At 37.5% G+C, this 23,188-nt stretch overlaps 3 protein-coding genes across 4 annotated transcripts; all 3 read right to left on the bottom strand.

Moving 5' to 3' along the window:
* Window positions 1–5,620: 5,620 nt before the first annotated feature.
* On the bottom strand, window positions 5,621–8,106 carry LOC127455830 (oncoprotein-induced transcript 3 protein-like). Its single transcript, XM_051723982.1, has 2 exons — window positions 7,937–8,106; window positions 5,621–6,025 (listed from the first exon to the last, which is right to left on the bottom strand). Exons 1-2 carry the CDS (start codon window positions 8,051–8,053, stop codon window positions 5,621–5,623), a joined length of 522 nt encoding a protein of 173 aa, XP_051579942.1. The 5' UTR covers window positions 8,054–8,106.
* A 4,397-nt stretch (window positions 8,107–12,503) lies between these two features.
* On the bottom strand, window positions 12,504–15,430 carry LOC127455870 (CUB and zona pellucida-like domain-containing protein 1). 2 transcript variants are annotated; one of them, XM_051724008.1, is made up of 8 exons: window positions 15,322–15,430; window positions 15,099–15,240; window positions 14,341–14,396; window positions 14,075–14,253; window positions 13,529–13,929; window positions 13,346–13,442; window positions 12,976–13,159; window positions 12,504–12,886 (listed from the first exon to the last, which is right to left on the bottom strand). In XM_051724008.1, the coding sequence occupies exons 1-8, from the start codon at window positions 15,368–15,370 to the stop codon at window positions 12,738–12,740; spliced, it is 1,257 nt and encodes a 418-aa protein (XP_051579968.1). In that variant the 5' UTR covers window positions 15,371–15,430; the 3' UTR covers window positions 12,504–12,737. The 2 variants fall into 2 exon arrangements, with proteins under 2 accessions (XP_051579968.1, XP_051579969.1); XM_051724009.1 differs by lacking the exon at window positions 15,322–15,430 and having other exon boundaries at window positions 14,341–14,616; window positions 15,099–15,227.
* A 14-nt stretch (window positions 15,431–15,444) lies between these two features.
* LOC127455866 (mucin-2-like) lies at window positions 15,445–17,543 on the bottom strand. The gene is made up of 5 exons (XM_051724004.1): window positions 17,398–17,543; window positions 16,990–17,183; window positions 16,748–16,888; window positions 16,497–16,635; window positions 15,445–16,383 (listed from the first exon to the last, which is right to left on the bottom strand). The coding sequence occupies exons 1-5, from the start codon at window positions 17,512–17,514 to the stop codon at window positions 15,445–15,447; spliced, it is 1,530 nt and encodes a 509-aa protein (XP_051579964.1). The 5' UTR covers window positions 17,515–17,543.
* Between the last annotated feature and the right edge of the window lie 5,645 nt (window positions 17,544–23,188).

Below are 23,188 nucleotides of genomic sequence, written 5' to 3'. Positions count from 1 at the left end.
TATTTTGATCGTGGGAGATCAAGAGTTCAAAAGTCTGATTGCTTGGGGGAAGAAGCTATCATGGAGTCGGCTGGTGCGGGTCCTGATGCTACGATATCGCCTGCCTGATGGTAGCAGTGAGAGCAGCCCATGGCTCGGGTGGCTGGAGTCTCTGATGATCCTCTGAGCTTTTTTCACACACCGCCTTGTATATATTTCCTGGAGGGAGGGAAGCTCACCTCCGATGATGTGTCTGGCAGTTCGCACCACTCTTTGCAGTGCTTTGCGGTTGTGGGCTGTGCTATTGCCATACCAGGCGGAGATACAGCCAGTCAGGATGCTCTCTACAGTGCAGGTGTAGAACCGTGTGAGGATGTGGCGGTTCATTCCAAACTTCCTCAGCCGTCTCAGGAAGAACAGGCGCTGATGAGCCTTCTTCACAACGACTTCAGTGTGGATGGACCATGTGAGTTCCTCAGTGATGTGGACACCCAGGAACTTGAAGCTGCTGACTCTCTCCACTGGTGCTCCATTGATGGTGATGGGACTGTGTTCTCTGTCTTTTCTTCTGAAGTCCACCACAAGCTCCTTTGTCTTACTGACATTGAGGGAGAGGTTGTGCTCCTGACACCAGTGTGTCAGAGTGTGCACCTCCTCTCTGTAGGCTGTTTCATCATTGTCAGTGATCAGACCTACCACCGTCGTATCATCAGCAAACTTAATGATGGCATTGGAGCTATGTGTTGCCACACAGTCATGTGTGTACAGGGAATACAGGAGTGGGCTGAGAACACAGCCCTGTGGGGCTCCAGTGTTGAGGGTCAGTGATGAGGAGATGTTGCTGCCTATTCTAACCACCTGGCATCTGCTTGACAGGAAGTCCAGGATCCAGCTGCACAGCGAGCTGTTTAAGCCCAGAGCCCGGAGTTTCTCATCTAGCTTGGAGGGCACTATGGTGTTGAATGCTGAGCTGTAGTCTACAAACAGCATTCTCACATAAGTGTTCTTTTTTCCAGGTGGGAGAGAGCAGTGTGTATTGTAGATGCAATGGCATCATCAGTGGAGCGGTTGTTGTGGTAAGCAAACTGCAATGGGTCAAAAGAGAGAGGCAGCACAGAGCAGATGTAATCTCTGATTAGTCTCTCAAAGCATTTGCTGATGATGGGGGTCAGAGCAACAGGACGCCAGTCATTTAAGCAAGTGATTTTGGATTGCTTTGGTACAGGCACAATGGTGGATGTTTTAAAGCATGTGGGGACTACAGACAAAGAGAGGGAAAGGTTGAAAATGTCCGTAAAAACACCAGCCAGCTGGTTCGCGCATGCTCTGATGACGCGGCCCGGAATGCCGTCTGGGCCCGCGGCTTTGCGGATATTCACCCGTCGGAAGGATCAGGTTACATCCGCTACTGAGACGGAGAGTGAACTAACCTCTGTAGCTTTGGCCTCGAGAGCTCTTTCCGTGAGGGCGGTGTTATTTCCCTCAAAACGAGCATAAAAAGTATTTAGCTCATCCGGGAGAGAGGCAGCGGTGTTCACGGCGGAGTTTTTGTTCCCTTTTAAGTCCGTGAACACCGGAACATCTCCCAGTCCGTGTGATCAAAACAGTCTTATAGCATAGAGTCTGATTGGTCCGACCAGCACTGGATCGTTCTGAGGGTGGGTGCTTCCTGTTTCAGTTTCTGGCTGTAAGCGGGCGGAAGCAGAATGGAAGAGTGGTCCGATTTGCCAAATGGTGGGTGGGGCAGGGATTTGTAGCCATCCCGGAAGGGAGTGTAGCAATAGTCCAAAACCCGGTCCCCTCGTGTGTTGAAACTAATGTGCTGGTGGTATTTTGGTGCGATTGATTTGAAACTGGCTTTATTAAAGTCCCCGGTCAACATGAACGTGGCCTCAGGGTGCGCGGTTTGCTCACTTATAATCCCATACAGTTCCTTGAGTGCCCGGTCTGTGTCGGCTTGTGGCGGGATGTACACAGCAGTGATAATGACCGCTGTGAATTCCCTCGGTAGCCAGAATGGTCGACACAGAAGCATGAGAAATTCCAGATCAGGAGAGCAGAAAGACGTGATAGAATGTACGTTCCTCTGATCACAGCAGGATTTGTTGATCATAAAACATACACCACCACCTTTACCTGAGAGGTCTTTCGCTCTGTTCGCTCGGTGCACGGAGAACCCTGCAGGTTCAATGGCTGAGTCTGGAATCTCCACAGACATCCAAGTTTCCGTAAGGCAGATAATGCAGCAGTCCCTCGTCTCTCGTTGGAAAGAGATCCGCGCTTTCAGCTTGCAGAGCTTGTTATCCAGAGACTGAACATTAACAAAAAATATGTGTCTAATGGAGGCTAACTTTTGTCTTTGTCACTAGAAAATGATTATGCGTTATATGATTGCATGTAGTGTAAAGTGGCATTGTCTAATATTCTAAAGCCAAATGGATCCACATCATATATATTATGAACATACATACAGATCTGAAGAATAAAAAACAAAGAGTGACAAAGAAAAACTTTGTCATTTAAGGATATCTAATTCCTCTAAAGCCTTAGTTTAAAGAATGTGCATGCAGTTTCAGCCCTGTTCCTTCTGCAGCAAAGTTGTCACATTATTTCAGTCATCAGGAAGTGTTGTATTCACAAAACTGCTGCATTAGTACATGCATACTAGACTGTTTTTAAAATATTTTTATTATGTGATGGAACATCGAAAGCCTCTCAATCACTAAAATTATAAGCTTTCAGTTTTGTTGCCAAACATCGGGAGTGTAAAAAAGGAAAGAACGAAAAAAAGCATTAAATTTAGCACTAGAAAAGTATGAAACTGGAATCAATGCACAATTTATCTGAAAACGTTCTAATACAAACATGTAATTATATAAATATTTTTGCATTACTTTTCATTAAAGTTCAAGTTTTTTATTTATTCTATAACCTTCTACATAAACAATGCAGCATATCAAGCCCCAAACTCCAGTGAAGACTATAAATAAAAATCCTGCACTATAAATAGTCTGTAATTATTATATTTGATACATTTAAGATAAATAAGATCTTCCGTAACTTAAAATACATAAAAAATAAAAAACATAAAAAATAACAATCTTCATTAATGTTTGAAGCAGTAAAGCTTGAGTGGAATTCATTCAAATAGATGAAACTACTAGACACTCCATATATAATAAGTAGTCAAATGATATATGATCTTCTATATAGATCAGAATTTGAATCAGTTTATTGCAAAGTACATTATTTTGTTTCAAAAGACTATTTTGGTCATTTTGGTGTATGGGCTTCACACAGTAAAATGTTGTATATACCGCACATAAATATTGGCTATGTGAGTCGAAAAGTATTGTAATAAGTAAAAATAACCTTTTTAATGGTAGAAAGTAAAACAAATTTTAATTTTTTTTTTTTTTTTTTAAGTTTAATTGTATTTGGAAAAATAAGTACCATTTAGCTTATTTAGTTTATCTGCACACAATGTGTGGACCAAAGAGGGTATTTATTTATTTTTATTTATTTTTTTGTCTTTGAAGAAAGCAAAGCAATTTAACACACATAGCCAGCATAATAAATGTTTTTTACATTTTTTATTTTATTTCAAGAATGCAGAAATGTTTATATGGCTTGTCACTGCCCCTAAAAACACAAACCACAAAATCAAGCATTGTTTTAACTTATCCAAAAAAATGCCAGATTGCCCATATTCATGCAAAATGTAACTTTTCTCCAATAATAGTACATTACCCACCAATAATCATGTTATATTACATGAATCATGTCATGTGAAAGTGAAGAAGGAAATGATGGAAAATAATAATAGACAATAGACAATTTACTGAAAGCATTAGGACAGTGCCAGCTGCTCTAAAAGCTATTGTTGTGCTGTTCTATTTACTGTAACTGTAAAGACTCGAAACTCTTTTTTTAACCTTGGTATTGTTTGCACACCTAATCAAACTAACTAAGAAATGATCTCAGAAAGCAGATAATAGACGCATGCGGTCAAGTGCTCTTGTTTTTTTGGCGTTATATACCAACAGCCCCACCAGTACCACAATGGAGACAACAAAGAGTCCTGCAAAAACACCGGTGCTTGCACTGACATGTACAGATCCACTGTTTTCTGAGGGTGTAAAATGAAAGAACAATTCAGTTACATGAAATATAATGACATCATTCTTTCTGTAATCATCTCTATATCTCTAATATACCTTCCGCAGAATGCTGCGTTTGTCTGAGCACGCGCAAGGGACCCTGTGTGATGTAGTGCCTGGCTGTTTCTTGGTTCACATCTCGTCTGCGTTTGCGTGAGGGTTGCTGGAGGCAGCCTTGGGCACATCTGGAGTTTGGGCTTCCTTCCGCACACAGGATCACAGAGCAGCTAATGTACACCTGTCGACAGAATTTCAGCCTATTATAGTTCAGTGTTCCAGTGCAACACAATTTACAACTTGAATTTGCATGTATCTGTCATACCTCATCGAAGCCACCTGTGAACTTGAAAGCTTGGATCTCAAAGTCATACGTTGTGGAATCGCTTGAATAAACCTTGACTGTTTCATCTAAAAAGCACCTTTAATGACACATTCCGAGAGGTTAGAGTGAAAATGGTCATTGTTTAATATTAGGATCCCACTCCTACTCCTGACCTAGTACTGTCTTTTTACGAATACCTCTCTGCATCTGCATTCCCTATATTTACTTCTATGTCTGTGCTGTTTGCCTGTATGTTAAATTGTCCTGCTCCTTTCCTGTCATTGTTTCTGTGTGAATGTGTGAATTTATAACAGTTTGCTTGCATTATAACATTTAGTGTTAAACTTCTGCCAGTTATTGAGCATAAATTCTCTTGTTGACTTTAGTATATATATATATATATATATATAACATTTCTAGCAATCATTTAATCTTAAATTTTAACACAATTCTTTTGCAGCCTTGAAAGCACTGGCATTTCCATCAGGAATCTAATTCAATTTAAGCTATATGCAGAAATTACTACTTAAGATCTCTTAGCAGCAGAACAAGTTTCTACAGATTAAATGCTTTGTGTGGCTGTCACGTAAACTCTACAATTATACAATGTGACTGATCATTTTTCCTTCAGTATTGTGCTATAAGTGAGGAGAACAAGTGTCGTTAGCATTGTAAAAAATGGGCTTAGGTACACATACAGAAACATAAACCCTTTGCGCTGCACTTGATGTTAACATTCATCCTTGTTTTGCACATTACTGAGCCACACCTGCTGCCACAGTATGACGATAAATGGTTTTGAGGAAAGTCATTGTGAAGTGTTCAACAAAGGCTTGAAGGCTGACAGATTTTTGAATTTTGAATTTGAAGTGAGCAACCTGCTTTCCTCTGGGTTTGAACCTGAAACCTTGTTGTTAGTTCCCCAGTAGGCTTTAATTTCAGTAAATTAATTCCTATATTAGCAGTACTAATCACAAGCTATGTATATAATGAATATACTTCGTCCAGTTGGTTCTGGGACAGTAAGAAGTGAGAACGCTAAGCACTATCAACAGCACTGCTAAGGTAAGCATCACTATTACTATTGCGCATACTTTGGGTTAGGGACTCACCCGCCACCGTTTGTTGTGTGTAAAAATGTCTTCTATGATGTAAAGTCTCACCCATCTTTGATGATGTCATAATAGAGAGTACTATATGGGTTGTCTTCTGGAGTGGCCCTGCAGGACTCAACAAAGAGTTTGACCTCTGGGAGAGCGGAATGGGCTTCAATACCCATGTAGAGCATCTCCATGAGCTTCACCTCCACTGGATACAGGTTGGGATCTACCTGACTGTTGAAGCTGTTGTCTGTGAAAACTTCAAATGAGTAACCAAAAGTGCCAAAGCTGGATTCAGTGAAGATGTAGTCAGACTTGTGGTTGACATAGTGGCTGGAGACGCTGGCTACTTTGGGATATTGGCAGGAGAAGCCAATCTTTACTTGATTACATCTGGTGATGACTGCATTCGGGTTCTCAAAGGAGTTGATTTCATTTTTGAAGACCATGAAATCTCCAGAGTCCTGATTGGTGTAGATGATGAAAAATGGTTCATATATAAACAGATAGGAGGGGAAATTAAGAGAATATTAAGGGAGACCGGGGACAATTGGTATAAGAAACATAGATGCCAAAAGTAATGATACAATTAAAACATTTACATCGAGAAAGACTGGATTATAATATTTACTTTAATACAAGACCAAGGAATTGGCCTGCTATGGGGGTGATTTTAAAACTTGAAGAAAAGCATTTATGGGCATTAACCCATATCTCAAATAAGTGCACACTTTAAAGTAATAATATTACAAATTTTATGGTTATTTATGGGTGTTTCTTTAACTTCCTGCACTTTTAGAACTGTGAATTTCTTTTATTATTTGTTTAGTAACGATGTCCAACATTTATGTTTGCAATGTAATGTAATTTTTGTTTGAAAGTAATGAAAATTCCCAATACAGTGTAATTTCCTGCACATCTCAAATTCTGTACTGTGTTTAGTAGAATTCTGTGGAGGAAATGACGATGATGGAAATGATATTTTTTTATGTTTTTCATTTAAATAATAAAAAAATAAAAAAATGTTGTCTTGCAAAAGCTAATTTCATGGCTAACATTTTATGTATTCTAAATAAAACACACAATTAAATAATATGTTCACACTTTTTACATAATTTGTCAAAACTACAGCTATATTGGAAATGACGTCCAATAAAAATACTCTGCTCACAAGTGATATTTACCTTAATTTTTTCACATGTCTCATAGTTCATGTCAATCAAGATTTTCATTAACATTTTTGTCTACTTGGTCAACATGTAAACTAACTTTTATTAGTATTTACTTTTTATTAAAAACTTTATTAGAGGCTAAATTGGAAAAAAACAGCACAACTGTGGGATAGACGTAATTTTAAATGTTTTTTATATAAATCTTTTTCACACGATAAATATAGAAAAGGTTTATGTTTGTTTCACTCTGTGTTTATCATAGTTTTAAACATGAACCATAATCATTTGTATTTCTATATTAGATTTTCATAGTCTAATATTGAAAGTGTGACTCTGGGACAAGTCTAAAGCAATAAAATCTGTACATAAAAGGCATTTGAAAAGTACCAAATATAAATGATAAAAAGTTTCCAAGTCAGTTTTAATCTGACCTTCATATAAATTGAAATCTGTTTTTTCACTTAAAACAAATTACCCCTGGGACTATTTATTACAGTGTTATTACAACTTTATAAGTGTTATTACACCCTTATATCACTGAATGTTTTTTTGCTTGTGTATGGCATTTCGCATATTAATTTAGCTGTAAGGAAAAATATGTGTTTAAAGCAAAAGTCTAAGTCGGAATTATTTGAAATCACTTTCTTTTTTAAGCAAATATATTGATCAGCTAATGTGTCTTCAGCTAGACATTTTAATGAAATAATGTTCATAACAAAGTCTTTTTGTAATTTTAAAGATTCAATCTTACAATTCAGTCTTACAATTTTTATTTCATAATTAGTGTTACAATAGCCTTTGAGCTCACAATCAAGGCGAAAATCATTTATGTTGGTTACCAGCGACAGTGTTAGCATATGTCATTCATGTTAACTTTAAACCAATAGCTTAGCAATAAAAGACAATGAAATGTTTGCTTAAAAAAATGTATTGTTAGCAGAAGAAAAATACAGAAAATCCAAAAAATCCAAACCTCATTGTTTTTTGTTGAAAAGTTCTCACAAAGTGAAACGATAACTCTTCTTTTTCTCGGACAGAAAGAGAACCTCACTGTGTCTACGTGTCGTCACTGTAGCTTATTTGTGATTGCGGAAATTTTGTGTGTTTCAAATTCCTTGCGTTTCCCCTATAATGTGCAGAGAGTTACTTTAAAATTTCCCAGCAAATGTTTAATTTGAAATACATAGATGGCAGTTACTGTACCTCCACTGTAGTGCCACAGGTGTTGAGGGACATCGTGCCCAGGATGTGGGTTTCATTTGTGGTAAGAGAGCAAGTGGGATCTCTCAGCTGAATCCAGTTCTGGTCAATGCCCTCCATGGAGGCTTTTTTTATGACAATGCTGATACTGTTATCCCCACAGGAGACCTCAGCTTCTCCTGAATGCATATGATTCATTTAAGTTTTACCATTCTAGATATATCTTTACCTAGCCTGTTTTTAATACATTGAAACACCAAGTACGCATATGCAATTACCATTAAAAAAAATGCAATTACCAAAAAAAAAATTTCGACTCGTCCCTACTTTTCTTAAAAAAAGCAAAACTCTTGGTTACAATGAGACACTTACAATGGAAGTGAGTGGGGCCAATCCTTAAATGTTAAAATACTCACTGTTTTAAAAGTATAGCCACAAGATGTAAAGAATATGTGTTAACATGATTTTAGTGCAATAAAATCGCTTACTTACTAAATTAAAAATTGCTTTGTTGCCATGATGACTTAGTGCTTTAAACCATAAAGCTCTTAAATGACCACAAAAATAACAATTTAAACAACTTTACAGCTCAAATAATACACAAGTTTTAACAGAAGAATTAATTTCAATGCTTTTATCAAATTATAAGCTTCACATTTCTGCCTTTAAACCCTCCAAAAATTGTCCCCATTCACTTCCATTGTAAGTGCTTCACTGTAACCTTGATTTTTGCTTTTTTTTAAAGAAAAGGAGGGATGAGTTAAAACTATTTTTAGTGGTAATCAACATTATACCACAAATGCTGTCAATTCAGCTTAACTTCTATTGAACCCGGAATATTCCTTTAATGTGCGTTCTTGCGTTAATGTGGTGGTAACAAACCTCAGTACTCAAGGGGGTGATAGATTTATCTTAAAATGTCTGTGCTATTAAACTTAGTGTTATTTGCTATAAATATTTTGACTTTAACTTAATTGCTTTGCAATATTCAAACCGTAGCTCCACCATGACATTAGTTGGCTTGAAAGAGAAAACCGACGGTAGAAGTGGACAGTTCACGCTAACATCCGCTAAGCGCCCCTTGTGGCACCATAATGAACTGCAGTCTGACACATATTGGAACACAGCAATGCACGAAATAAAGCTTGCGTAGCCAGCATCTGCGTTCATGTACTTGCGTGAAGCATATTTCAGCCTTATGGCTTGGCAAATACTCTAAGCAAGTACATGCTACTCAAGCACGATTTTGTGCATCGTTGCCTTATGAAATCTTTTAAAATGCAATTCACAACACAGTGTAAGTATGCAGCTCAATATACTTCCTGAGAAGTTCTACTTTGTTCTTCATTTAGGGGTAAAAAGAAGTTTTAAACAGCTGAGCAATGACATACTCTTTGCAAACATTCAGACACCCGTCACATCGCTGTGGGAGGTGTTTAGAAGTACATTTAAATATGAGGATGCTCAAGACTATGTATAAAACCTTAACTAATGTGACATTAAAATGTGTTATTAATGACTTTATGCCTCATTTTATGAGTAGAAGTCACATGAGGTCAGCGAAAGAAGCTGTTTTAACCACTCGATGATGATTTAAAAAATTATGCAGCAGAAAATGTTTAATTTTTCTTGTTTACATTCTGAATTCATGACGTTAATGCTCTAACACACTATACATGTCCATAATATGCACCGATTAAACTGTTATTGTAATTTATGATGACACTGGTACTACTGCAAAGATAGGTGTATAAGAGAGTGTTAATGTGCAGAATACAGACAAAAGAATGATGATAGAAGCATATCTTATTTTGGGCAGATGTGTGAATGGCTTTTGCTGCAGATGGCACGTGAGTGAATGTGCACTTGAGAGTATTTGAGTAGATTTGATTCCTTTTGTAGACTAATTAAACAAAATAAAATTGCATGACTTGGTCTTGCATGCTGGTATGTTCATGTTGAATACTGACTGAAAAATGTAAACAAAGGAGTAGGTGGAGCTTCAGGTCACACCTACCGATGACATGGACCAATGGCAGTAAGAAGGTGTTTAGAAGTTTTCCTAAAAGTTTGCCCAGGTACGCTGTTCTTAACCACTGAAACGAATGCAAAAACACCTTCTTTTTGGACAAATTTTGTTCTAAATGACGTCATACCCATTCGTTCTTCGATTTTGTATATGAAGTATATCTGGGCCTTTAGCGTAAACATTTCTTCTATGGCCAGTTTTCTTTTTCAGGTCAAATATTGTCTTGGAAGAGCAACAGTTTGGAGAGGATCTTTCTGAGCAAGTTCAGTTTGCTATCTGAATAATAACATAATATACTTAAATGTATATTTGATACATTTGGATACTTATGCTTGGGTGGCAGATGGGGTGGCAATGCTTTTTCTTAGGGTGGCATTTGCCACCCCATGCCAGCCGAGTAGATCGGTCCCTGGCAGCAGGGTCAAGACCAGATTGAAGACATACATGACGATCAGAGCATAGATCTGATCAGATGAACAGAAGCATAAGGTTTCACTTTTAGAGTACCTGATGGAGGAAATGATACTGTAAAAAGGTTGGAATGATTGGAATCACTTTGCTAAGGACAGACCAACTGGTTTTTGGGAGTTTTGTTAAAACCTTTACTCTTTAAAGGTCTTGAGAAGGATACAGACATTTGAGTGGGCCAAATATCAGAGAAAAATATTGAAAATTGGGTCCCTGCAAATACTGATATCAGCTGACTTGTAAAAAATTATGGCATCAACTCAAAGCATTTTCATCTAAAATTAACATGGCAGCAGTTCATCAGAAGTTCACTGAGGTAAATGTTACTATCTTTAACATGTTATTTTCATGGGAGATTCAGCCTTTAAAATAAAATGCAACATTGTAAAGAAAAACATGGAATTTTAATATTTGACTCCTAATGTGTTTGGAAATGGCAATAAAATAATTTGCAGAGTCATTTTTTATGTTCCTGCCCTTTTAAGGGATTACTCTAGTATGTTTGATGGAGTATGTACAAAAACACTATGACTAATATTGTGTATCTTCTCAGATATCATATGCATATCTTACTAGAAGGATAATATTATTATTATTTCGCCATTTTGTCTGTGGAATGCATCAGTAGGATGCACAAAAGCATGCAAAAAATAGCTCACGTGTGCATCCGAGTCACTCAGTTTTGTTTTCTGGCTGAGCTGTCTATCAAATTATTTTTTTGTGGCACTGTTTTTTGTAAAGTCCTTTTGTTGCTCAATCGAAACTGGGTTTTCAATGGTTGGTGTTGAAATGCTTCTCGGTATGCATCTGATACCCTGAAAAGAAAATGAACCAGCTGATCTAGACAAATTTATTAATTGCAGTAAAACTAGATCGGTAAGTGTTGCTGAACTTCCTTATAATTAAAAATGTAAGTTTACATAATTAAAAAACAGCTCATTGTTAAAGAATTCAGCGACAATTCATTTCATGCATAATCTTGAGTGTACAATGACTTTTGTTCTTGATATTCTACATACAGTAAGTCACTGGATCTACAGCTCTTTACCTGTGGTTAGAGGCATAGTTCCATGTTAGTTTGCTGTGTGGACATCATTTAACTTTAAAAAGGGCTCCCATATCTTTTATTCCATATATATCTTTCTTTCTTTTAAGACTTTGACAATGTTTACAGTCATTTAAGAAAGCGATTTTTTTCTGCGGTTTGCAGAAAGTGGAGTTCTGAAATGTCACATAAACACGAGTGTAGCCATTGAAGGTATCTTTATCATACATGGTTTTTATAGGAGAACATGGCTTTTATATTTTTATGTTAATGCAGAAGCAGCATTAATATGTTTTTGAAGAGTGCGCATGTGCATATGCGCAAGTGCGTCGGGGAACACAGAAGTCTTATATGGAGGGAAACACCTATCTATTGCAGCGCAATGCAACTGTTGCATTGCACAGTGCATGCAGCTTTCGTTTCTTCAGCAGCTTTCTCGCATTAAACAGCTTTCTGGTGTGCAGTTATTACTCCACCCCTGAATAACATAATTAACAACAGCTGAACCAACGTGGTTCAAATGATGGATGTGCGACATAGTTACTACGGTTTTGGGAAACAGTCGTGACTAGCTAGTTAATTTCTACAATGATGTATCATACTATATTGGTTACACAGCAAGTTACGTAGTTTTATGGGAAATGCATCCCTGTTTTTGAGCGGCCAGTCGACTCAATCAATGGTGTGATTTTGAGGCAATACTATCTGTTAGTTCAACTGATGGCAGATGGAGGGTGTAGTCAAAAATCTGTTTGAATGCAATGATTATTTTTGCAATTTCATTTGGTGATGCTAGTGTCAGCGAAATTAAACACTTCAGCTTTAAGTGCGATTAAATAACCAGTGTTGGGCAATAGTGTCGCTACAAATGAAGTTATTAGTGTAAGTACATGTTTCAGTATTGTGGTAGTACCATCACTATTCACAGTATACAGAGTACAGTTACAATTTTATTTTGATTAATTGAACAGCTCTACTTCTCACATTTTGCACTATATGATTTTATAACCCAGTAAAGAACATTTAATAGTAAATATTAAAGTTGTAATATTAAATTAGCTTTTTCCAACACATATTATTTTATTTAAAGTCAGTACAAAAGTAATATTGTCTGATAAAGGAAAACACACTTTCACAATTGCAACCCACCAAATTGTGACTAAATCTCAGCTGTAGAAACAAATGACACCAATGCTTTGAAACTGATGTACAGAAATATAGAGCATTATGCTTTGAGAAATTCCTAAACAGAGTTGACATGCTCAAAACTCATGTGTTGGCAAGGGTTGGTATCTGATCCTTTTCCTTCTGGATCTGTAGACAGTCACGCCACACACCATGGCAGCTGCTGCCAGGAGACTGCCAGCGATGACGACCACGTTCAGATTCACACTTTGGCTTACGGTGACCTCTAAAATGTGAGCAAAAATATTCTGGTTTTTGAATATGATCATCTATGACACAAGGTGCACAACCTACAGATGCAAAATCATGACATACCATGCACACTCCTCTTCAGTTGCAGGGGTCCCTGGGAGATGAAGTGACTGTCGGTCTGGATGGGAGCTTCTCTTTTGCTGTGGTGGTGTGTTGGTGGAGCTACTGTGCTGTTAATACAGCCCTGAGAACAGCGGGTGTTGGGATTGTTTACCTCACATATGATGATTAAACAACTGATGAACACCTACAGAGGAAAGACAGGACAGAAAAAGAAAAGGGCAGAAAGTTAAATTGAAGATATTGCTTGTTCTTATTTACATACAGTGTCCTCTCATACACATTTGCATGCCTGTGATTACTAGTTTTACTTTCAGGAAGAGTTGGGGAAGCTACTTTGAAACTACTGATTTGAACTTTCTGTCAACCTGACCTGGTCGTGGAGCCCAAGGAACTTGAAGGCCTCAACCCCAAACTGGAAATACGGTTTGTGATTTGAGTAAAACTGAACAGTTTTATCCACTTTGCATCTGATAAAAGAAAGCACATTTTGATTAGTTTTTGGGCCAAACTGATGTGACAAACATGCCCTGCATTTGTGTTTCTAGAATCTTACCCATTTGATATGATGGGATAAGAGATTGGGAATTTTGGATTATCGTAGGGTGTTGCTACACAGGACTCGACGAAGACCTCAGTGTTTTGGATTGGAGTGACGGGCTCAATTTGCATGTAGATCATCTCTCCCACATCAAACTCCAGTGGGTATGAGTTTGGATCTCTTCTGTTGTAGAAACTTGCAGAATCATAAAACTCAAACTGATAGCTGAAGGAGCCAAAGCCTCTCTCGAAGAAGTTGATTGCAGGTCTGTGAGTATCAAACTCCAATGTAAGGTTGCTCCTTTTCTGGTACTTGCACAGGATTTCAATATTTATTTCATGCCTCCTGGTGATAATGTCCTTGGGGTCATCAAATGTAACAATTGCATTCTTGAAGATGAGTTCATCATTATTCTCCTTTAAAGAAATAGAAGTTTTTAAATAGTTGAGAACTAATCGTTAGTTTAAGCCTCAAAATATATTAATCATTACAATGTTTACAACTTTGAAAGAAAATGAATGAATATTGTTAAGTAATTTGAAAACTGTTGAGGCATCTCACCTCCATCTGAGTGCCACAACTATTAAGAGGTGTGCTGGCAAACATATGGGTGCTATTGGAGTAAACTCGACAAGATGGATCTATAAACCTTAAGTGGTCTCCATGGACTCCTTTGATGGAAGATCTCTCAATTGTCACTGACACTGAGTTCTGTTGGCAGGTTACATGCACCATGGGCCCTGAAAGTAAAAAATAGTAGCTTATTACAGGCATGCATACTCTTTTTTTTTTTAAAAGTGCAAAACTTATTTGGAAATTAAACCTACCTGCAGCTTCCACTTTTACAATGACACACCTCATTTCAGACTGGTAAATGTTAGACCTTAAAATAGAAAGAATTTTGTAAACATTGATGATATGATGTGTGCTTGGACTAACATGATTTTAGTGAATTAAACCCATATTGTCCTTCTGCAATGAAGCAAAATGGAAAATGTTGGCCGTAGTTGTCTGCAGTTGGTGTCCAGTTAATCACATACTCCCCAGTGGTAGTTTTGTGCTTTGAACTGTTCAGTGGTCCACTAATGATGACATCAATTATCCTAGATGTCCAAAACAGCATATAACTTTAGAAGCGTGCAGATTGTTTTGCTCTGTATGCAAAATTTAGAATGTATCCATCAGATGCCTTGAAATATAAAATGCTTTTGCTTACGGTGAAAAGAGTACCACATTACAAAATGCCTTTTAGGAATTATCTGCATGCTTTGTTAATAATTAATTTAATTACTTTTTTTTTATTTTTTTATTTTTTTATCACACATTATACATTTGTACATATACAGTGAAATTCTTTATTTCACATATCCCAGCTAAGCTGGGGTCAGAGTGCAGGGTCAGCCATGATACAGTGCCCCTGGAGCAGACAGGGTCAAGGGCCTTGCTCAAGGGCCCAACAGTGGCATCTTGGCAGTGCTGGGGCTTGAACCCCTGACCTTCTGATCAGTAACCCAGAGCCTTAACTGCTGAGTTACCACTGCCCCTTAATATCAACAATAAGAACATTTTCACTGTTTTTTCCAACCTTGACAAACTTGCAGAAGCTTTAATTCTGATCTCAATTTCTTCATTCACATGAGCCTGCAGGAGTTCTCCAGGATGAGGTGTTGGGTGGAGAAACTGTGGTAGATATTCACCCTCAATGCAAGATGGTGCTGGGCCATCAACTGAAACAGCAACACACAAATCAGCAAAAGTTGCAATATAATAAAATTTAAAAAAAAAAAACATTTAAAACAGCACAATACCTTGGAGAGAAAATTGAAGAGGTATTTTGCTCAGCGACAAAATAGTCATTGCTTCTGGTGTAGTAGTAGTTTCAAGTGTGGTTATAGTAGTAGGTAAAGTGGTCCTGGTTGTTTCAAGCGTCGTTATAGTAGTAGGTAAAGTGGTTGTAGTTTTTCAGGTGTGGTTGTAGTAGTAGGTAAAGTGGTTGTAGTCGTTTCAGGCATGGTTGTAGTTGGTAAAGTGGTTGCAGTAATTTCAGGCGTGGTTGTAGTAGTAGGTAAAGTGGTTGTAGTCATTTCAGGCGTGGTTGTGGTAGTAAAAGTGGTTGTAGTCGTTTTAGGCGTGGTTGTAGTAGTAGGTAAAGTGGTTGTAGTCGTTTCAGGCATGGTTGTAGTAGGTAAAGTGGTTGTAGTAGTTTCACGCATGCTTGTAGTAGTTGGTAAAGTGGTTGTAGTCATTTCTGCCATGGTTGTAGTAGTTAAAGTGGTTGTAGTCATTTCAGACATGGTTGTAGTAGTAGGTAAAGTGGTTGTAGTCGTTTCAGGTGTGGTTGTGGTAGTTAAAGTGGTTGTAGTCATTTCAGGCGTGGTTGTAGCAGTATGTAAAGTGGTTGTAGTTGTTTCAGGCATTGTTGTAGTAGGTAAAGTGGTTGTAGTAGTTTCATGCATGGTTGTAGTAGTTGGTAAAGTGGTTGTAGTTGTTTCAGGCATAGTTGTAGTAGGTAAAGTGGTTGTAGTAGTTTCAGGCATGGTTGTAGTAGTTGGTAAAGTGGTTGTAGTCGTTTCTGGCATGGTTTTAGTAATTGGAGGTTGGCCACCGTTGACAGCAGGTGGTTGTTGATTTGGATTTCCTTGTCCATTATTTGGAGGTTGGCCACCGTTGACAGCAGGTGGTTGGTGATTTGGAATTCCTTGTCCATTATTAGAACGTCTGTCTCTGATGACACTGATAGGAGATCTTGTCACTGAAGGTTGGTTGGTGTAGGAGAGAGTAATTCTGTGCATGGGGAAATCCTCCAGTACCAGCTCAAATGAATAAACTCCAGGGAGCCATGTGTAGCCATATGACAAAGAGCAGCTACTCTTCATTTTGAAGAAAATCAAAAAGAGTGACAATTTGCTCTTTATGTGAATGTCTATTCATGCAAGGGCCTAAATCGTCAAATATTTCACAGACATATTTCATTTTCGCTCACCTGATCCACTGTAAAACCAGCAGGTTGGTTGCAAACTCCACACTCATCATTGTGTCTAAGACCATATCTGCATTTCACTTGGTCGCCATCAGTATCAAAGGCTAAAAGATTGTACCTCCTGGGACAGTTCTGAGGAACTCTACAACACAATGCAAAACAGTTGAATTTAACATTTGATTAATCTGAGTACATATAATAATAAGAAAATAATAAATGAATGGATAGTATTGGCTTCAATGAATTCTGTTTACCTAATCAAGGGTAACGTGGTGGTTATTGGTGATCTGTTGGGCTCTGAGGTATCGGATCTCACTCCAAGATCAATATAAGTGAGAAGACTCCAGCCTCCAACATTAGTGACTGTGTTGTAGATCCAGCAGCAACTACTTTTGCTGTTGACACATGTAGAGATTTGTTACATACATATCTATTTGTAATTTAGTTCAAATAATTCTTTCTAATGGTTTCTGTTCTTGTAAATATGTGTACTTACAGCAGCTCAAATGGGTTGTTGGTGGAAACAGTTCTTGTTACAACTCCCTCAGACTGACACCAGTTACCACCATTGGAACTGGAATCTACTTGACCAATCACAAAACTGTTCTCATTACCGCAGTCTCCAGACCTGCATCCCCAGGTATCATCTTGATAACAGGAATGGTACGTCTCCTTGAAGCGTAATTCCACCTGAATAAAGTCCATTTTTTAAATTAAATTATCGTACAGTCAGTGTTTACAAAAAAGTCTGTTTAACCCTTAAGATAAAACTGTAATAATTCAAAATTCCCTACTGCACACTTCAGAACACTTCAGGAAGAAACATGAAACATTGCTAAATGAAATAAAATCTTGGTGCTCTTACTCAGATTCAATGCTGTAAGCTAATTAAAAAAGTTCTCACCTTGTAGGTTCCATCAGAGTTCCTTCCAGGGTTGAAGGTCATTGAGCCTCCATAGAAGTGCGAGGCTGCAACTGTGGTGACCAGCAGCAGGGTCAAGAGCAGATAGGAGAAAGACATGATGATCAGAGCTCTGACCTCACTATCCAGCACCAGGCTTCTCTTTGAAAGTACTTGATGGAGGAAATGACAGTGTATAATTTGAGGTCAGTGTCATAATTTCAAGAAAGAGGCAAGGCATGGAAGTTACCTTCGTGGTTTTTACAAAAGAATGATTGGCATTAACAGTTCTAATAATTGAGACAAACCACAAGCAGGCATGTTTAGACAGCTGTTTAGGATTATTTATTTAAAACTTTGATGTAGTTCTTTGAAGTGATTACTTACAAGCATCAAAATTATTTTATAATCTCGACATAGTATTTTACAGGGAAGTATTTGTCCTATTTTATTTAATATTTATTATACATGAGAATGCAGAAAACAGCTCACATGTTTATATGACTCATTTTATCAAGCAATGCTGTCTTTCAAGTTATAATTATAATAAACTGGTTTTTCTCTGGGTTTTGTTAAACATGCTTAATGGCTTGTGTGTTAACACATCTGACATACAGAAAAGAAAATTAACCAGTTTATCTAGATGATCAAATTAATGGAAGAATGCTAAGTTTAGAAACAGTTGCCTTTTTACAGTAATTAATCTGTATCTCATGTTTTTGGAATTTGGACCGTACAGAGCATTAAGATGTGACAATCTTCAGCTTTACACATGAGAAAACTATGTTCCAGTGGGTCTCCCCAATATTTTATTTTATTTTCTATTTTAAGGAACCGATTTTATGTCAAGAAATAGAAGCAAGACTCGCCAGGTCATATCTCCAGTAACCTACGAGGGACTGCTCATTAAACACATAAAAATCTACATTGCAAAACACTTACATTTCTTTTTCTGATTATTCAAAGCACAAATGCATACAAATTTATGAAGTAAATTAGTTTAAAATACATGACCCCAATAAAACATTTTTTGTTCATGATAACCATACTACAAGGGGGGGGGGGGGGGGAAACAGAGGTTAGAATTAATTAGACACATTTTTACAGGTATAAATCTTTGATACAAGTATATGCATGCATGCCATAAAATTAGCAGACATGCTGTAATTAAACAGTGGGCAAAATCTTCTGCCGTATTCCAGTGGACTTTTTTTAATGATAGGATCAAATGGGCAGATATACATTAAGTATACATTGCTAATGCAATAATTTATTGGACACTACACATACAGATATAAAACAAGTTGAATGCTGAAGTTTAATTTAGTTTAAAATCAAAAACTATTATTTTCTCTAGCTGCCGTTCAGTCTCTTGCGCACATGCTGGGTCTCTCTCGCACGGTTTCACTTTTGACACTGGCTCAGATGATAGTGAGAGAGCATTTTCGGCCAATGCAAAGAGATACTGCAGCTTTCCCCGTAACTCTCCCACACCTGGCTCACCGCTTGTGGGTGAAGTCTGCATTCTCAGTACAGTAAATCCACTCCTGTGTATATTATGCCCGGGATATGCATCGTGCCTTATGAATAAGCATGCACTGCTCCACACAACCAGTTTCTGTGCTAGGATGTGCAGTCGAGTCACGGGTGTACCTCCTGGAAATGTATTAATGTAAATTTTAGCCACAGGAAGTGGGGGAAAACATTAGTGAAGTTTCAGGGTTTCAAAAAATAAAAAATAAAATAAAAAGGATGCTGCAGCAATTGCATTAATTTTTTTTTTATGCATTAGACAGTCATCTATTAACCGCAGAAATGAATGCTCTAAATTTCCCAGTCCTATTTTAAATAAATCTAAACACATATTGTCAAGTCTCACTAGCACATTAACATACGGAACTTGCAAGGTGTGTAGTTATCCACCAGTGGAGTCAAGGTAGACCCCACGTTTCATATGACATGAATGAAATTTTCACAACTACTATTTTCTTCAGGGCTTTATTTTCTTCTTCTTATTGACCATTTAAAGCTTTAAAATGAATCCATCACAGCCTCATTGTCAAGTGTGGCAAATTAAATATGGTGTATAGGGATGCCATAAAATATCGATATATCGATTATCGGCACGTTATTTTATCGATACATATTTGAGGCATGGATATCGACATTTAAATAAGAAGCCTAATTTGTGTGCTTTCAATTCACTGCCAGTTGCCTTTCATTTTATGTAGTCTGACGTAATAGGTTTTGGAGACCATAAGGGGGTTTCAAATTTTAGAACGTGCCATGTCATCTGCCAGATGGGGCTGGTGCACGACCCACTTTAATTAACCCTTCCACTCACACTTTACCAAAGTTGTGTTGAGAAATGTGTTTGAAAGACCAAGACTATTGCGCAATGAGCAGCCCTGTTTATATCTGAAAAAATCCTGATATTTATTGATAATCATCGGGAAAATCTTCCGATTATTGATACGATTATTGATATATTATTCTAATACTGTCTAGACATAAAGAAGTGCAACAAACAGACTGGCATAACAGGTACGTTGCGTGGCAGTCTCTCGTCAAAAATCACAAATATCAAATAGATACATGGTAGCATGATGAAAGAATAAGCATGATAACGAGAGAGAGAGAGACGCAATTGCGACACTATTGCCCAACACTGGTTATTTAATCGCACTTAAAGCTGAAGTGTTTAATTTCGCTGACACTAGCATCACCAAATGAAATTGCAAAAATAATCATTGCATTCAAACAGATTTTTGACCACACCCTCCATCTGCCATCAGTTGAACTAACAGATAGTATTGCCTCAAAATCACACCATTGATTGAGTCGACTGGCCGCTCAAACAAACAGGGATGCATTTCCCATAAAACTACGTAACTTGCTGCGTAACAAATGTAGTATGATACATCGTTGTAGAAATTAACTAGTAATAACTATGTCGCACATCCATCGTTTGAACCACGTTGGTTCAGCTGTTGTTAATTATGTTATTCGGGGGTGGAGTAATAACTGTGTTTCCCTCTATATTAGACTTCTGTGTTCCCCGACGCACTTGCGCATATGCACATGCGCACTCTTCAAAAACATATTAATGCCACTTCTGCATTAACATAAAAATATAAAAGCCATGTTCTCCTATAAAAACCATGTATGATAAAGATACCTTCAATGGCTACACTCGTGTTTATGTGACATTTCAGAACTCCACTTTCTGCAAACCGCAGAAAAAAATCGCTTTCTTAAATGACTGTAAACATTGTCAAAGTCTTAAAAGAAAGAAAGATATATATGGAATAAAAGATATAGGAGCCCTTTTTAAAGTTAAATGATGTCCACACAGCAAACTAACATGGAACTATGCCTCTAACCACAGGTAAAGAGCTGTAGATCCAGTGACTTACTGTATGTAGAATATCAAGAACAAAAGTCATTGTACACTCAAGATTATGCATGAAATGAATTGTCGCTGAATTCTTTAACAATGAGCTGTTTTTTAATTATGTAAACTTACATTTTTAATTATAAGGAAGTTCAGCAACACTTACCGATCTAGTTTTACTGCAATTAATAAATTTGTCTAGATCAGCTGGTTCATTTTCTTTTCAGGGTATCAGATGCATACCGAGAAGCATTTCAACACCAACCATTGAAAACCCAGTTTCGATTGAGCAACAAAAGGACTTTACAAAAAACAGTGCCACAAAAAAATAATTTGATAGACAGCTCAGCCAGAAAACAAAACTGAGTGACTCGGATGCACACGTGAGCTATTTTTTGCATGCTTTTGTGCATCCTACTGATGCATTCCACAGACAAAATGGCGAAATAATAATAATATTATCCTTCTAGTAAGATATGCATATGATATCTGAGAAGATACACAATATTAGTCATAGTGTTTTTGTACATACTCCATCAAACATACTAGAGTAATCCCTTAAAAGGGCAGGAACATAAAAAATGACTCTGCAAATTATTTTATTGCCATTTCCAAACACATTAGGAGTCAAATATTAAAATTCCATGTTTTTCTTTACAATGTTGCATTTTATTTTAAAGGCTGAATCTCCCATGAAAATAACATGTTAAAGATAATAACATTTACCTCAGTGAACTTCTGATGAACTGCTGCCATGTTAATTTTAGATGAAAATGCTTTGAGTTGATGCCATAATTTTTTACAAGTCAGTTGATATCAGTATTTGCAGGGACCCAATTTTCAATATTTTTCTCTGATATTTGGCCCACTCAAATGTCTGTATCCTTCTCAAGACCTTTAAAGAGTAAAGGTTTTAACAAAACTCCCAAAAACCAGTTGGTCTTTCCTTAGCAAAGTGATTCCAATCATTCCAACCTTTTTACAGTATCATTTCCTCCATCAGGTACTCTAAAAGTGAAACCTTATGCTTCTGTTCATCTGATCAGATCTATGCTCTGATCGTCATGTATGTCTTCAATCTGGTCTTGACCCTGCTACCAGGGGTGGATCTACTCGGCTGGCATGGGGTGGCAAATGCCACCCTAAGAAAAAGCATTGCCACCCCAGCATAAGTATCCAAATGTATCAAATATACATTTAAGAATATTATCATTGATTTTGACATTGTGTAGGGGTTTATTCATTTCAAATTGCCTAAATTCTCACCGAATGCACAAATGACTACAGACCCATAGCGTGATTGATTACAGCAGCATCAAATCCTGTGATTGTTTACAACAGCAGCCAATCACAGCATTGACCAATTGCCTACCTACTATTGCAGCACGTATACAGTGTTTGGGCTCTTGAGGGTTGATGAGCTTATTTCCTCAACAACAATGACCACATTGACAAGTACATGGGAAAAAAGTATGTGTTTCTAAGTATTCACTGAATGATTATTAGATACATCACCGTCAGTTATGGGTTGAGATGGGTGAAACATTTCCACACCACTTTTTGAAACAGTTGTCATCAGGTATGTGTATAATCCAGATGAAACATCTCCAGTTCATGAGTAGGAGTTTCTATTTCATCTGTGTGTGTTTTAACTGGCAATGCGGCACTGGAATGTGTTATTTTGAAAGTTGTGATCTAAGTGTTCTTTGCAGCTGTTATCAGTGTCATTTAGCGTCAGCAGTTTTGCCGCACGCTTTTTTCCGTGCCCCCTATTGTGATGGCCTCGGCCGTATTGTTTGTGTGTATGTAGAGTGTGTGTGTGTGTGTGTGTGTGTTGTCTTTCTCTCTTTCTCTCCCTCTCTCTTAATCACTCTCAGGTGTTTGGTAACCAGGTGAGCTGATTGTTGATGGGCCGCACCGGTGCGCAGTGTGTTTCCTCCCTATATAAATTGAGTGTTTCATGGCTGGGTTGTGCATGAGCTATGTCATCTCGTTCAAGGGCGCTCAGGCGCATATTGAGCAGAGACTTTGTGGTTGTCGCTGTCTGAATTTCGGAGTTTGCTGTTTTTTCATATACAGAACTGTCAATAAATGTGTCAGTGTTTCTGCAACTCTCGTCTCCCCTTTCGCATATTTTATTGCATTTTATTTTTAAACACCCATCCACTGATGTACAGATGTAATCTCGTTTTATTAAAATCAAAAGTTATATTTGGGCAAATTAGAATCCAAAACCTCTAAAAACTAAAGGCAAAAAGTTACCACTAGATCAACCAGTCATGTTTTTAATAAAGTGCTGATCTATGTATTCATCTACTGACTAACAAAATCCCAAGACTGATAGTGGCAGTTGTAGAAATGAAATTACCGTATTATGTGAAATATTTATTTGGGTGCTTG

This window comes from Myxocyprinus asiaticus, chromosome 18, assembly GCF_019703515.2.
Source record: "Myxocyprinus asiaticus isolate MX2 ecotype Aquarium Trade chromosome 18, UBuf_Myxa_2, whole genome shotgun sequence".
Lineage (NCBI taxonomy): Eukaryota > Metazoa > Chordata > Actinopteri > Cypriniformes > Catostomidae > Myxocyprinus > Myxocyprinus asiaticus.
This window is presented reverse-complemented; position numbering and strand designations above follow the sequence as displayed.